Genomic DNA, 16,769 nt, shown 5'->3' with positions numbered 1-16,769 from the left:
AATTCAGTTGAGGAAAATTTAGCAACAATGGCAAAGGCCCTTGTTCTTTTTCAGCTTTCAGTTTTATTACTTAGCTCATTCACAATTGTTAGCCATGCTCAAGATGAGTGGTACTCATTAGACAAAAATGTTGACCACCTTGCACCAGCTCAAGCCCCTAAGCCACACCACCACCACCACCACCATCCCCACCCCCACCCCATAAGTTCCCCAGCCCCTTCACCAATTTATTATCCAACAAAGCCACCAACTAAAGCTCCAACTAAGCCACCAACTAAAGCTCCATATAAGCCACCAACTTATAGCCCATCAAAACCACCAGCTAAGCCACCAGTTAAGCCACCAACACCATCACCTTATTATCCTTCTAGGAAACCTGTAGCTGTAAGAGGACTTGTTTACTGCAAACCTTGCAAGTTTAGAGGGATTAATACTCTTAACCAAGCTAAACCACTTCAGGGTAATTTCTTCAATATCCTTTTTCCTTTTTTTTTACTACATTAAAACTCATCTCATAAATAACTCAACTTTCAATCAAATGCACCATTTAGTCTTCTGAGCATCAACCGATAATATTATACTAATTTTAGAAAATGTATACATAAAATATCTAATTTTACAAAGCGACCATGTATTTACATGTCCCAATTTTCACATTGGTAGTAGTGATGTACATAGTTTTTCACCTTATATGGTCTTACTCTTGAACTTTTGTGGTTGAATTAGACGTAAAACTTTTTTTTTAATCATGGAATTAGAATCTATACATCCAAATTCACGATTTACTGAATTTTGGATGCCATCTTATATTATCCAAGATTCAGATGTCCAATCGATCTTGAGACTTGAGTAGCCGTTGAGTTTCCACATTGGTAAAGATGTACATTATTTACCTCCTTATGTGATTTTAAGCAATAACTTACGCTTATATAATTGGCTAAATTAAATATAGTTATCTTTTAAATGAACTCGATGCTTATCGATTGTACGTACATTATGATGTTGCAGGAGCCAAGGTGAAGCTAGTGTGCAACAACACCAAAAAGACATTAGTAGAACAGGCTGAAACAGACAAGAATGGATTCTTCTGGATCCTTCCTAAACTCTTAAGCTCAGGAGCCTACCACAAATGCAAAGTGTTTTTAGTATCATCAAACAATTCTTACTGTAATGTCCCAACAAATTACAATGACGGCAAATCTGGTGCACTATTGAAGTACACCCCACCAGCTCCAGCTACTCATCTCCCTATTAAACCACCCACCCCTAAATATGATTTCTTTACTGTTGGACCTTTCGGATTTGAAGCTTCAAAGAAAGTGCCTTGCAAGAAGTACTAATTAACTTGGCAAATTAGAAATTAAGATAGGAAGGGATGATGAATGTTTAAGGAGTTAATTTAAGTGTTGGAGAAAGAAACAAATTAAAGATTGTGTTCTTGTTATTTCCATTAATAAATGATCATGTATGAGGAAAGAAGAATGTAGTTTAATTTTCTTGTTTTTTCAATTTCGTTTATGTAATGTTTAAAGCCCAAACAAGTGAAAGGGATTTATAAAGTGTTTGTGCCTTTTTCTAACATAATATTATGGGCTTATGGTTTTGTGTGACTGGTTTCAGCCACCGCACACCTAACACCTTCATGGATTGTCATAGACTCCCGTTTTAATTTTGGAGCAACTTTCACAAATAGCCACTAAAATAGTTTTAATTATGTTCCATAGCTATAGTTTACTAATTACGATTAGTAGCTACATGTTAGAGGGAGAAAAAAGCGAGCGAGATTGGGAGAGGAAGGAGAGAGGTGAGGGTGAGAGGGCAGAGAATGGAGAGATGCGAGTTTTATATGTACATCGGTTAGGTAATTGTATTTATATATATAACTAGTATGTATATGTATCAATGATTGTATTTGTATATCTGCATACAATTTGCTTCCGTATACAATTGAATCGAGTTCAAACATTTGTATTTGTATATCAAGTCTCTCTCACTTTATACAAACACAAATTATACATTTGTATTTGTAAAATTTGTGTTTGTATAGAGAGAGAGAGGGGAAGACAAAAGAGAACTGGGCAGGGATAAATTTGTATTTGTATTTGTGTATCTCGTCTCTCTCGCTTTATACAAACACTAACAAATTATACGTTATGTTTGTATAATTTGTGTTTGTATAAAGTGAGAGAGAGATTGACATAAGAGAATCAAGAGAGAGACTGGGCAGGGAGAGGAGAGAAGCGAGGGAGAGATGACTGAAAAAGAGGAGAGAGGCGAGAGAGAGGAAGAAGGGCGAAAGGTGAGAGAGAGGAGTGTAATTATAGCTAGAAGTAAGTTCCGAATTGTAATTAATGCAAACTATAGCTATGATAGTTAATTAACTAGTATATGTTTGCTTAACCGCATAATTTTCCCTTTAACTTATGCGATTATCGCTTAACTTGAAACTATTTTATTCTTCTTTTTAAAAACTTTGTAATTTTGTGATTTAAAACAGTTATTTTTAATGTGTGATTTTAAAATTTTCATTTTTTTTCTTTTTCCACTATGTTTCTTCCTCACACTAACTTTATCCTTGACCATCTCCCTCCCTTTTTTCACCAAAGACACCATTGCCATCTTACATCCTTATTCCTTACTGGTTATCACTACCTTAAATAACTAAAAATTATCATTGTTCTCCAAGTTTTCATAGTTCATAATTTTTCTCCATTTTTTTTTACCAAGGTCTTCATCCACCACTTGAACCATTGTGAATCTGTTTCCTCCATTAATGCCAATGAACCACCCTAAAATATCTTAATATGTTCTAATATATATATATGTTCCACTTAATTTTACAAAGACATACAATAATCATTCTTCACTCTCCAAAATAAGCAGATCTCTATTACCTAGCCGCCTGTAAATTACCCCTCCCCAATCCCCCAATAGCTTCTCTTTATATATTTTTATCACAAAGACTGAAGCAACTACTTCTAGGATTTCTGAAATACTTTTTGCAAACATATTAAAGATTGTAAAAATGGGGAAAGGGAGCACGAAAGAAAAATGGGGACTAGGTGAGGGGAAGAGCGATAGTGGTGTTGGGTAAGAAAGAAAAGAAAATGGGGAAAAGAAGATTTGTCTTTTTATTTATTTTTTCTTTTCTTTTAATTGGTTTTAGTCTCAAATTTTTCTGTTTACGCTATTTTAACGCGTGAGATCACACGTTTGTTCCACCTCAACTAATAAGTTGCCACATATAATTGGTCAATGGTCAAAGGGGTTTAAAATATTGTGTTTCATTGAGTTTTTCAATTGGCAAAGTCATGAGTAGAAGGGTCTAGTTGACAATCTGAGCCAAGTATAAGGGTTTCCAAGGTCATTCCGCCTAATAAAAATATACATGAGGAACGGATATTAATTGGATTTAACTTTGGCTTAAGTCATACACCGCCCCTAAAGTTGTCCGCATAATTCACTTAAACACTTTAACTAGGACTTGTACCTATCGAACACCTTGACTATTCTGAATTTGAACCAATTAGACACTTTCTGCATATGTGGCACAAAAAGTGAGATTCACGCCATATTGGGCGCGTGAATCATTTAATCAAACACATTTTCAACCTTTTTTTCTTAAAAAATAACAATCTTTTCCAATTTCCTCTCCTTCAAAATTGCACGACCCCTGCTGCTCCTATTTCTTCATAACAATCCACCATCAACATTTTTTTACAAATTTACTTCTTCTAAGTTTATACTTAAATTTGATAAAAATTCCAACGATGCAGGCAACAAGAAATCCATATTCACTTTATTTCTTACATTTCAAGCACTAATATGTTGTTTATCATATTTTTATCCGCGTTAATAGTAATTTTATTAGAGCAGATAAACCCTAGCTTTGTTGTACACAATGACATCTCTTCATTTTTTTTTAACCCTCTTGTCAATTGTCATTGTATTAATTTTTCAGATTTAGAATTATATTCCGCTGTCATTTTCGCCGGAAAAAATGAAAACTACCATCCACATTTCCTTTACCAGAAAAAATGGAGACCATATACACCATCCATGATTCACACCCCTTCTTCCTCCACAACAAAGCAGAATCAAAATTCGAAATCAAAATTAAAAAAGGAAGAACAGATTTTTTAAAGAAAAAATAGCATCAATTTAAAATAGGAATAAAAAATACGGCATAAATTGAAACAAAAATGGTGAATTCATACTTAGTATATGTTAAAATCTCCAATTTTTTCCCCAAGATGAACAATAACAATGGTGGACAAGGGATATCTTTTAGGGAAAGAAAAGAAGGGGGAGGTTTGGGGTGGGTGGGGGTGCGGCGGTTCGGGTGGGTGTGGTTTAAGTAGATTTTTCTTTTTTTTTTTAGTTGAAACTCTTTTTCTTTTTAGATTTAGATTTCTTTATATTTAAATTTCATTTATTTAAAATAATTAAATTAAAATGCCACATGTCTTCGTTTAATTTGTTATTTTGCCATATCAACCGCATGTGCATTACACGCAATTCATTTTTTAACTAGGTGTCAGAAAAATGTTTGATAGGTATTTATTTTTTAAGATTGAAGTGTCTAATAGGAAAATGGATGTGTTGATGTGTCTAAGTAAAATATGCGGACAATTTTAAGGGACCGTCATGACTTAAGCCTTTAACTTTAGTAGTTGACCAACTTCTTCATTGATGATCACATACCCATACTAAAACTGTTTGTCGCAGTCTTACCAACAAGTCATACCAACTTGTATTTTGCATGACTATTTTCGATAAAAGGAAAATTTCAACTCCACTAACTTTTACCCATATTATTTGGAAATTATTCTAAAATAAGGGAAGCTTGTACAACTTAAACATTTTCTTGATCAGTTTAATTAGGTATAAACTATAGTACTATTTGTTACAGTATCTTTAAGTTGAAATTGAAAAGAAGTATATAAATTTTTGTATTTGGATATAATTACTTCACTGATCGAAAATATACAGTGTTATACATGAAAGTTTGAAATCGTCTATGAGCGGATATATATACTCTTAATGAAATTAGTATCACAATGTTTCTAAGTACCTCAAAGTCAAAAAATAATACTTGCAAATACGGATGGCTAAATATACTCTAGAATCCTAGTTTTTTTTTCTTCAAAAAAAGTGGAAATTCATGAGATTTGATTAAAATTCATATCTTTATCATCATTAATTAGTAGAAATTGAGGTATGTCTCTTGTTTTTTTTTAACTATTTTTTATTTTAAAGACAATTTGAACTAGGATTTTATACGCGTATGGGACAATCTCGCATCAAGCCTGCGTAATTTCATTTCACATGATAAAATGAACGTGTTTTAACGATGAACTGGACTTCTAAATCAATTGATGACATTGAAACCCTATTAAGTAAATATGAAATGAAGTTTTGAACAATAAAGGGTTGGATATTATGCGATAATTTTTCTTGTTTTGTGTTGTGCCTTGTTATTCAACAAAGCCTTGTTTGGGCTTGAATTAATGGGTTGGGCCTACAGATATCCCCAAATCCATTGAACTCTTTCGGCTTTAGCAGGCCCAAAATCGGTATTTGATTCGAAACGCAAATTAATATTATTGCTCTAGTTGATAAATATATTTTAATATAGTATATCTTATGTAAGTTTCCCAATTAATATTTGCACAAACAAGGGAAATTTTATGGGTTTAATTTCATAAAGCTCAACTTTAGTTCATGGTACGTAATTCCTTTTTTTCATCAAATCTTGTTGGAATTTTTCCATTCTAGTTTTGGTTGGGTTTCTTTTTAATTCGGACAGATTTTATAGTGAGTAATCATGAGTGCCTTATATTACTCCTTCTTCTGTTCCAATTTATACGTGGTACGTGACACACTTATTTTTAGTCCGTTTTAGAAAGAATGTCACCTTTCTATAAACTAAAAAATTTACTTCAAAATTGCACTTTATCCTTAATGATGTGATTTATAGTTACACAAATGGTCTAAGAGTATTTTAGATCATAAATTTTCAAAATCTTTATTTCTTAAATTTTATATTAAATTAAATGATGTAATATAAATTGAGACGAATAGAGTATATATAGGGTTCAACTTGTTTCATTGGTGATGGCAGAGATCACATCTCCTTACTAAAACTATTTGCAGTCTTACCAACAAGTCATACCAACTTATATTTTGTACTATGACTAGTTTCAATAAAAGGAAATTTCAAATCCACTAACTTTTGGTGACGTGGTCAGAGAGTTTATTAACTTTTACCCACATAATTTGGAAATTATGCTAAATTAAGGGAAGCTTGTAGAACTTAAATATTTTCTTGATCAGTTTAATTAAGTATAAACTATATTAGTTTTTCTAATTATTGATAAAATTTCACATCTCAGTAATAGATATGCAATTAGATTGAACAGAAAGTGAATAGGGATGTGAGCATTTTTTGATTGGTTGAGGCCCTTCGTCCTTCACCGATGAAAGATTTAATCCCATTCATTTCCCCCTAAAAAAAATAAGAAAAGTAAAAGAAAGTGAACCAATGAATTTTTCTTCAACTAATGCTACTACTTAAAAAAATATACTCCTTCCGTTTCAAAAAAAATGTCCTAGTTTGACTTGAAACGGAGTTTAAGAAAATAAGACTTTTTAATTTTGTGGTTCTAAATTAAAGTTATGTCAAAAAAGGAAAGGATCATTCTTTTTGAAACAAACTAAAAATGAAATGAGGTCATTCTTTTTTAAACAGAAGGAGTATTATTTTTTACCCCTAAATCTTGATAAAACAATCCTCACCGTGGATTAACAAATATTTAGAACGTGTGAACACATAGGTTTAAAGATAGTGTTTTAGTTGTTATAGTACTAATAAATATCTTAATGGAATATTTACTGATGAAGGCTAAAAATATTTGATAATCTTGCAAATGAAATTCTATTTAGTTAGGGAAAACTCATTTAATAGTTGAGCCCCATTGTCCCAACTAAAATTTCATAAATGTTCTTTTTGCATGCATGGTCCTATAAATTTGGTCCCTTTTAACGTTATTTTACATACTCAACATAGAGATTTGAAAGAATTATAACAACTAGTATTATGGCTATCATATCAGGGAAGTGGCTATTTGTAGTTTCAGTTTTAGTAGTTAGCTCATTCTTAGAGCTCACTAATGGAGATCAACTCACTGATGAATATTCATCTCATGAATCTTTAAGATTTAGGATTCCACATCGACATCGACATGGACATCGTCATCGTCATCCCCCTAGTCCTCGGCCTAAGAGGCCACCACCTACTCCGCCAACTGAGGAGCCACCAGTTGAGGAGCCACCAATGATTCCGCCACCAGCGCTTCCACCGTCAGTTGAGGACCAACCAATGCCTTCGCCACCAGCGCTTCCACCATGTCGCTGTGACGCACCGTCTCCATCACCATCACTAGTTGATGATCAGCCTTGAGATATGCTTATATATACCAGAAATTTAGTACTAATTAATATGTTGAAAAATTAATATAAAGTTAAGTATCGAGTATTAATACAATAAATATAATGGTTCTAGATTTTAAATCTTCTAGTCTCTTTTCTGTCTTGGATTTATGACGAAATAACATTATAATATACTATAAGAAAACATATAAGCAAATATAAGAATAATCGGACAAATAAATTATCTCTTGACATACTCTTCCTGAAATTAATATCACAATGTTTCAAAATTCAAAGTATATTTAAATCTAATACTTGCAAATACGGATGGCTAAATATATATTCAAAATTATTGAAAATAAAATAATGAAAAAAAATACATAGATACATAACTTAAGATATCATAATTTTTAAAATTTCCTATCTTTTATAAAAATTACAAAAATTCCTTTCGGAATCATCTCCATACCTATCCCCCCTTGAATACATCTCTCTCATTAAGTAATGTATCATTTGCAATGTATCACATAATTAAGAAAAGTATCGGAGTATTGAGAAAACTTTTGGTAAATAAAATATAATTAGCCTCTAAATATATAAGATTTCTGTACATTTCCCAATTGTAGTTTTCTATGAAATGAGGCAGGTCAGGCTCCAACAGTACTTACTGAGTTTCGGATTTTCATTTGGAGCTACAAATAGGCACAAACACATTAAACACTTATGGATTCGGATTTTTGGATCCAATCCTTAATGGTTTATCATTAAGCTGATATAATTAATTAAATTGTATATCATACTTGCTTGAGGGATATAATATAAATATACACGAGGAACGAATATTAATTGGATTTAACTTTATTAGTTGATCAACTTCTTCATTGATTAATACATCTCCATACTAAAACTGTTTGTCGCAGTCTTATAAACAAGTCATACCAACTTGTATTTTGCTTGACTAGTTTCAATAAAAGGAAAATTTCAACTCCACCAACTTTTTGTATGGTTAGCGGATTTATTAACTTTTACCCACATTAATTGGAAATTATTCTAAAATAAGGGAAGCTTGTATAACTTAAACATTTTTTTGATCAATTTAATTTGGTATAAACTATAGTACTATTTGTTACAGTAGTTGTATTTTTAAGTTGAAATTGAAAAGAAGTATTTACATTTTTTTTAATTTGGATATAAGTACTTCACTGATCGAAAATATAAAGTAGTATATATGAAAGTTTGAAATCGTCTATGTGCGGATATATATACTCTTAATGAAATTAGTATCACAATGTTTCTAAGTACCTGATAAAATCAGCAGCATAAGTCTGCTAAATTGCTCTGTTCCTCCATTAATGGAGGTCAAGCTTGTGCACAGAGGTACTGGATTGAAAGAGAAGAGAGAACTTTCATTGAAGAAAAACTGAAACTATAAGTGTTACATTGTGTTCCTTATATACAATTTCTAATTACTAAAATCTAGAAGCATCTACTCAATTCTAGAATAATGAAAAGCAACTAACTAACTAACTAACTTCACTGTTTCAACTAACTAACCAACTCTACTGTGCTAACAGACTTCACTGTACACACTATATTCTCAACACCCCCCCTCAAGTTGGAGGTGAGGTAATTACAGACAACTTGTTCAATAGAGTAGTATGTTTAACCCCAGTCAAAGCCTTGGTAAAGATATCTGCCAACTGTGAATCAGTGGGGATGTGATGGAGTGTGATCAAGCCTTGTTGGATTTTAGTCCTAACAAAGTGACAGTCGATTTCTATGTGTTTTGTCCTCTCATGAAAGACTGGATTCTTAGCAATATGGACTGTTGCTTGGCAGTCACAATGGACATGTATTGGCAAGGAGCATTTGATAGTCAATTCATCAAGCAGCCTTTCAAGCCACACTAATTCTCCCACAACTTGTCTTACAGCTCTGTATTCAGCTTCAGCAGAAGACAAGGATACTGTGGCTTGCTTCTTAGACTTCCAACTGATAGGGCTATCACCCATAAGCACTAGGTATCCACTTACAAACTTCCTTGAATCAGGGCATGCAGCCCAGTCTGAATCACAATAAGCACTAATAGTGAGATCAGGTTTGTTTGAAATGAAGATCCCCATTGTAGGGTCTTGCTTTAAGTATCTCAGTACATGATAAGCTGCTCTCAAATGTGGCTCCCTAGGTGTTTGCATGAATTGACTTAAGTGTTGTACACTGTAAGCTATGTCCATTCTGGTGTTGGTAAGAAAGTTTAGTTTGCCAACCAACTTCCTATAGTGAGTAGGATCAGACAAGAGCTTGCCATCTGTAGCTTTCAACTTCTCAGTGCAATCAAGTGGTGATGTGGTGGCCTTGTAGTTCAGTACATCAAAATCTTTCGAGAGATCAGAAGTAAATTTTCTTTGTGAAACAAGAACACCATCATGTCTGTATAAAATTTCCAGTCCCAGAAAGTAGTGTAATTTGCCCAGATCCTTTATCTTGAACTAATCATTCAGGAAGACCTTTAAAGAGTTGATCTCATCAATATCAGTCCCAGTCATAATTATGTCATCTACATATATGGAAACAAAAACCAAGGAACATCCTTTCCTTTTATAGAATAGTGAATAGTCACTATCTGAGTGTTGATATCCTTTTGAACACAAACTGTGTGCCAACTTGTCATACCATTGTCTGCTAGCCTGTTTCAATCCATACAAGGATTTCTTCAATTTGCACACCATGTTATCACAACCTACAGCAAGACCTTGTGGAGGTGCCATGTACACTTCCTCATTTAAATCACCATGCAAGAATGCATTGTTGACATCCAATTGGTATAGATCCCAACCTTTCTTAACAGCCAAAAAAATCAAGGTTCTAACAGTGGTCATTTTAACCACAGGTGAAAAGGTTTCAGTGTAATCTATCCCAGCCTGTTGTGTGTAGCCTTTGACTACCAATCTAGCCTTGAACCTCTCCACACTCCCATCAGCCTTATGTTTGATTTTGTACACCCACTTGCAACCAATAGTTTTCTTTCCTTCAGGTAATGTGACAATTTCCCAAGTGTCATTGTTATACAAAGCTTCAAATTCCTGTGTCATAGCCTGTTGCCAGGCAGGATGCAAGATTGCCTCCTCAAATGAATTAGGTTCACATTCATGTGAAATGGTTTTCACTAACTGCTGACTATCAGAACAAAAACTGCTGAAACAAACATGATCATGTTTGGACATAAAAGAAGTAAGGGAGTGCAGGCTAGGCAAGGTGTATTTGTATTCTTTGAGGTAATTGGGAGTATGAATTGTCCTAGTGGTTCTTCTAAGTGTTGGCAAAGTATTATTGGAATCAGACAAAAGATGTTGTGTCATAGGTTCATGAGTGATTTCAGGTGGTGTTGAGTGTGTTGAGGTCAGATTGGTATTAATAGGTACTTGGTCATCAGTGATCTCATGTGATGTGAAATTGTCCAGCAAATCATCATTAACAAAAATGTTTGTTTTCCCATGCAGGCAAGTTATATCAGTGGTATGAATTAGCATCTGTAAGATATAATTAAAACTAGAGCCAACAGAAGCAATGACAAATGGAAATACTTTTTCATGAAAAATGACATCTCTAGATATATGAACCTTTTTGGTAGCTAAATTCAGAACCTTGTAACCTTTTGTGTTGAAATGATAGCCAATAAAGATGTGAGGTGTGGTTCTTGGTTCAAATTTGTCCTTATGAGTCTTCAAGGTAGTGGGAAAACAAAGACAACCAAAGCTTTTAAGATGAGAATATGTGGGTTGTTTGTGGTATAATAGTTCATATGGAGATTTATTGTGAAGCAGTTGAGAGGGCAATCTATTTATGAGGTATGTGGCAGTCAATACACAATCCCCCCAGTACCTCATGGGTAACTTTGACTGGAACAAAAGAGCTCTTGCTGTTTCAAGAAGGTACTTATGTTTCCTTTCCACTATCTCATTTTGCTGAGGTGTATAAGGACAAGTTTTTTGGTGTATGATGCCTTTGGAATTAAAGAAGTAAGTGGCCTCAGCTGAAGTGAACTCCAGACCATTATCAGATCGATAGCTTTCAGCTTGGTTTGGAATTGATTTTCTATGAGGGATATGAAGGCTTTGATCTACTGTGGTCATCTACCATAGTGAGAAAGTAATGATAACCATCATGAGTGGGAATGTGGTATGGTCCCCATAAGTCAATGTGTAGTAACTCAAACACTTTAGTGGTAGTAGTGGTACTCTCTGGAAAGGGAATCCTAGTTTGCCTAGCCATAGGACATATGGTGCAAGTAAAACGCTGTTTATTTGAAAAATTTATAGGGATATTTGAAATGTTTTTCATTTTTACAAAAGGTACATGTCCTAATCTAGCATGCCATAATAGTTCATCATCATGAGTATGAGTGGAAGTATTAGCAAATGAGGAACAAGAATCAGTGAGACAAGAATGAGAAGAATGAGAATTAACAGCATTGCAAACTTCTTTATAAATAGAAGGGCTTTTTACAAAAGATGTGGTGCACACATTAGGATTTTTCTTCCTGTCAATATTGGCTACAGAAGGAACAAGATGACAAGTAACATGTGGATTATCTTGAGCAGAGGATGCATAACAGTTGTGGCACTTGTGACATAGGAAGTACAGACCATTCTTGGCTCTACCAAGTTCCAGAGGGCTCTTCAGAGAAGGGCCCTGTAGTAAACAAAAAGATTTGTTAAAGCTGACTATACCATTGAGTTGTAGTGCTAGGCAATTAACAGAGATCAGATTAAACTTAAAGCTAGGAACAAACAATACTTTGTTCAGAGTCAGTGCTGGACTTAAGCAAACATCACCAATTTCAATCACTTTGACCTTATAACCATTAGGCAATGAAATTAGGAATGGGTATGGAAGTGATTTAATGTTTGTGAGGTTGGTTTTGCTGTAAGTCATGTGGTGTGATGCTCCTGAGTCTATGATCCAAATAGCCAACATTTAGTTTGACACATTTACAAGAAAGATCACCAATATCAGTAATAGAGGAGTAACAAGCAAGTATACCTGCCAGATTCACAGCTCCATTCAACATAATGTCTGAGTTGTCTGAGTCAGAGGCTCCATTTCCAACCTGCAGAGTCCCTAAAAAGTTAAGCAGTTGTTCATATTGATCTTTGGACAAGTTTAGTGGCATTTGCCTCTTGATTTCAGGTCCCTCCTCAGCCTGATGCCCATTCATATCAGATGCACATACATTTGCTGCAGAACCTGTTCCTTTTCTTTTTTGAAACCTTGGATTAGATGGATACCCATGTAGCTTGTAGCATCTATCCTTTGTGTGCCCTGATTTCTTGCAGTAATCACAAAACAAAGATGACCTGCTAGTACTGCAATTTCCCCTAAACACAGCATTGGTGTTTGTATTTGTAGAGCTGGTTCCACCCCCTCTAGATGAACTGTAATTAGTTCTGAATGCACTACTGTTGGTCTGGCCATATGCATTAAGTGAGGTAGAATCTAAGGCTGTATGATTGTGAGGTCTCACCTCTCTTTGTTTTTCCTCTTGGGACAAGATGGCAAAGGTTTGAGCCATGGTAGGAAGTATGTTCATCATGAGAATATTGCCTCTAACAGTTGTATACATCTCACTTAGTCCCATCAAAAAATGTATGAGTCTCTTGTCTTGCTCAGCTTTGTGCATTCTTGTCTTACCACCACAAACACACACACAAGTGCACTGAGAATTAACATCGATGGTACTCATTTCCTCCCACAACTTCTTCATCTTTGTGTAATATCCAGTAATGTCCAGAGTGCCTTGGACAAGATCATTGATCTCCTTTTGCAACTGATACATCTTACAACCATTTGTCTGATCGTATCTCTCTTCCAACTCTGCCCAAAGTTCCTTGGCATTGTTCACATACTGCAAACTATCACGCAATTCTGCGGACAGGGAATTCAGAATCCAAGAGGTGACCATGTCATCACACCTCTCCCACTGCATGAAACTGGGATCAGTATGAGTAGGTTGCACAATTGTTCCGTTAATAAACCCTATTTTACTCTTGACTGAAAGAGCTCTAAGAATAGCCCTTCTCCAAGATCTATACCCAGTGCCATAAAAAACTGCAGGTAAAAGAGAGGAACCTGCACTCTCTGAAGGATGTAAGTAAAAAGGACTGGTAAAATCCATTCGAACTGTGGACGAACTAGAAGCAGGATCAGCTTGGGGATCAACCATGATGTTCGATTTGTTCGCGAAGTGATTCAATCACAAAATGAGAATTCAATTTGTGCAATAAACCAGAGAACTCAACAGCAAAGATGAATCAGATGTAGATCGCGAAAGTGAATAGCAACAGAAATTCACAATTACAGCGGAAAAAAAAACTTACGAAGTAAATCGAAGATGGAGGAAGAACACAACCAATCAACCGAGCTCTGATACCATGATAAAATCAGCATCATAAGTCTCCTAAATTGCTCTGTTCCTCCATTAATAGTGGTCAAGCTTGTGCACAGAGGTACTGGATTGAAAGAGAAGAGAGAAAACTTTCATTGAAGAAAAACTGAAACTATAAGTGTTACATTGTGTTCCTTATATACAATTTCTAATTACTAAAATCTAGAAGCATCTACTGAATTCTAGAATAATGAAAAGGAACTAACTAACTAACTAACTTCACTGTTGCAACTAACTAACCAACTCTACTGTGCTAACAGACTTCACTGTACACACTATATTCTCAACAGTACCTCAAAATTTAAATATAACACTTGCAAATACGGATGGCTAAATATACTCTAGAATCCTAGTTTTTTTTTTTAAAGAGTGGAAATTCATGAGATTTGATTAAAATCCATATCTTTATCATCATTAATTAGTATAAATTGAGGTATGTCTTTTTTTAACTTTAAAGACGATTTGAACTAGGATTTTATACGTGTATGGGACAATCTCGCATTAAGCCTTTGTAATTTCATAACACGTTTTGACGATGAACTTTACTTGTTGAACTTTATCATTGTTTTAGAACTAGACTTTGATTTTAAACACGGTTTTCTAAATCAATTGATGACATTGAAACCCTATTACGGGCAGGGGCGGACCCACATGTAAAGGTTGGGATGCACGTGCACCCGTTAACTTCGGAAAAAAATCATATATATATATATACCTATCTATCTTGAGAAACTGAATTAAAAGGAATATATTAAAAAGTGCACCCTTAATGAACATTAAACTGTCCTTGGTCTGCTAATAGAAGTGAGGAAATACGTCCTTGCAGACCCAGGTTCGATCCTGGTCAACAACTCTTTTTATTACAAAGTCAAGCGTCCATTAAGCATTGAAAATTTTGCTTTGCTTATGCTTAAATATTATTGGTGCAACCAGACTCTTCAAATCCTGGGTTCGCTCTGAATTTATTTACGGGAATATGATTTGAACAATAACGGGTTGGATATTATGCGATAATTTTTCTTTTTGTGTGTTGTGCCTTGTTATTCAACAAAGCCTTGTTTGGGCTTGAATTAATGGGTTGGGCCTACAGATATTCCCAAATCCATTGAACACTTTTGGCTTTACCGGCCCAAAATCTGTGTTGGATTCGAAACACAAATTACTCCATATTAGGAAAAATCACCTCATATATCTATTTAAGGCTTAATATTACAGCCTTTAGATGTACTTTTTTTATATTACTTCTTATAACAGTTTAATTACAAATATTAACAAATTAGTTTTAATTTATAATTTAATTTATTTAATTTAATTAATTAGTTATTATTTTTATAATTACATTATAATTAATAAGTAAGAGAAATAACATTAATATTAGAGAATCAATTGTCATTATATCTTCCACCATTTTAGGGAATATTAGAGAATCAATTGCCATTATCTCTTACACCATTTTAGGGATTTTTCCCAGATTTCACACAACAACCCCACCTTCCTCTTTTACCCACACGTATATCCCCCACCCCCATCCCCACGTTTCTCTTTTACAGAGAACTAATTTTTTCTCTCTCACCATCTTCAACGTTCGTCTTCTTCATTCAAAAGAAAATACAGTAGAACTCCCACATTTATATGATTTAATGGTGGGATTAGATCTACACACGAAGAATGTTGAAATTCATGCAAAGTGTGGTTCCTCTCAGTCGAAGGATCAAAAAGGGAAAGAAGAGGAAGGGGAAGATTGTAGAAACCCCTTTTGATTCGAATTCTGATTTTGTTAGTGAAAGAAAAAAAGAAAAAAAGCAACAAATGTAGAAATTGCTCAATCTTCAAAACCATCAACAAGAAGAACAACAAAAAAGAAGGAATCAGAAATTCGAATATCCAAAAAAGGCAAAAAAAGTTGTTAGGGTAAGTATTATATTTAATTTATTTTCACATTATTCAAATTAGTGATTTTTTTTGCTAAAAATATCACATTATGCTTATTGTTGTTTCGAAACTTTTGTTTGGGTCAAACTTGTACGAAATGTGAATAATACTTATATGAATCTGATTTTAATATATGATTTTGGGATATTATATGAAATATGATATAATATTGGTATGCAAATGGTATGAATTGTGTTTTGACATTGGTATGAAATTGGTTTGATATCAGTAGCCCAATGGTATGAGTTGTTAAATTGGTATGCAAATGGTATGAATTGTTAAATTACTCTGTTTTGTATGAATTATGACTAATATTGATATGAAATTGAGATTTTTTCTAATAGGAAGGTTTCTTTTTCAATTTCTTCATTAATGTATTTAAATTTTTAACATTGGTATGAAAATGGTATAAAATGATTTTTCTTTCAAAAAAATTTCAGTGATTGTGGTTTGTACACGTGTCTATTTGCTGAATACATCAGTAATAGAATTTTTGATATGCGTTCTATTGTTATCGATGCAAAGTACCATCGTCAAAGGTATGCCACAATCATATGACATTATGGAAAAACAAAGAATGATGATGGCGCGACCAGTGAGAGTGAAGTAACTGGCACTGTTGCTAGCAAATTTGATGGACCCCGCATAGCAAAAGAACATGCTCCGAATACCAGCAATTATCCCACACCAAGACCACAAAGATCAAATGTGAGATAGTTGATTGCACCTTAGACTTTTTAGAATTACAAATTATTTTTTTTACTTTTGGACGATATTTTTGTGTTTGTTACAGCTTTAAGTATTTGATATATATAATATCCATTGTTTTATTTCAAAAAGATACCAATTACATATGAATTATAGATTGACTATTGTAATCGCAGGATACTAGTTATATACAGACTGCATTCCAAATGGATACACCATTCTAAAGATAAATTACACATTGACTATAATAATT

At 33.9% G+C, this 16,769-nt stretch overlaps 2 protein-coding genes across 2 annotated transcripts; both read left to right on the top strand.

The window, feature by feature from the left end:
* Window positions 1-1,559, top strand: LOC102587811 (pistil-specific extensin-like protein). The gene is made up of 2 exons (XM_006346965.2): window positions 1-460; window positions 1,009-1,559. Exons 1-2 carry the CDS (start codon window positions 28-30, stop codon window positions 1,338-1,340), a joined length of 765 nt encoding a protein of 254 aa, XP_006347027.1. The 5' UTR covers window positions 1-27; the 3' UTR covers window positions 1,341-1,559.
* Window positions 1,560-7,099: 5,540 nt separating this feature from the next.
* On the top strand, window positions 7,100-7,462 carry LOC107060586 (non-classical arabinogalactan protein 31-like). The gene has a single exon (XM_015308625.1). It carries the CDS (start codon window positions 7,100-7,102, stop codon window positions 7,460-7,462), a length of 363 nt encoding a protein of 120 aa, XP_015164111.1.
* Window positions 7,463-16,769: the final 9,307 nt, after the last annotated feature.

Source organism: Solanum tuberosum, unplaced genomic scaffold (assembly GCF_000226075.1).
Source record: "Solanum tuberosum cultivar DM 1-3 516 R44 unplaced genomic scaffold, SolTub_3.0 scf00083, whole genome shotgun sequence".
NCBI lineage: Eukaryota > Viridiplantae > Streptophyta > Magnoliopsida > Solanales > Solanaceae > Solanum > Solanum tuberosum.
The sequence above is the reverse complement of the archived record's forward strand: the minus strand, read 5'-3'. Positions and strand labels throughout refer to the sequence as shown.

Excerpts from the sequence above, each read along its gene's own strand:
- LOC102587811 (XM_006346965.2), top strand. The coding sequence starts at position 28 with ATGGCAAAGGCCCTTGTTCTTTTTCAGCTTTCAGTTTTATTACTTAGC. Across the intron at positions 461-1,008 it reads CCAAGCTAAACCACTTCAGG|GAGCCAAGGTGAAGCTAGTG; the intron begins GTAATTTCTTCA and ends ATGATGTTGCAG.
- LOC107060586 (XM_015308625.1), top strand. The coding sequence starts at position 7,100 with ATGGCTATCATATCAGGGAAGTGGCTATTTGTAGTTTCAGTTTTAGTA.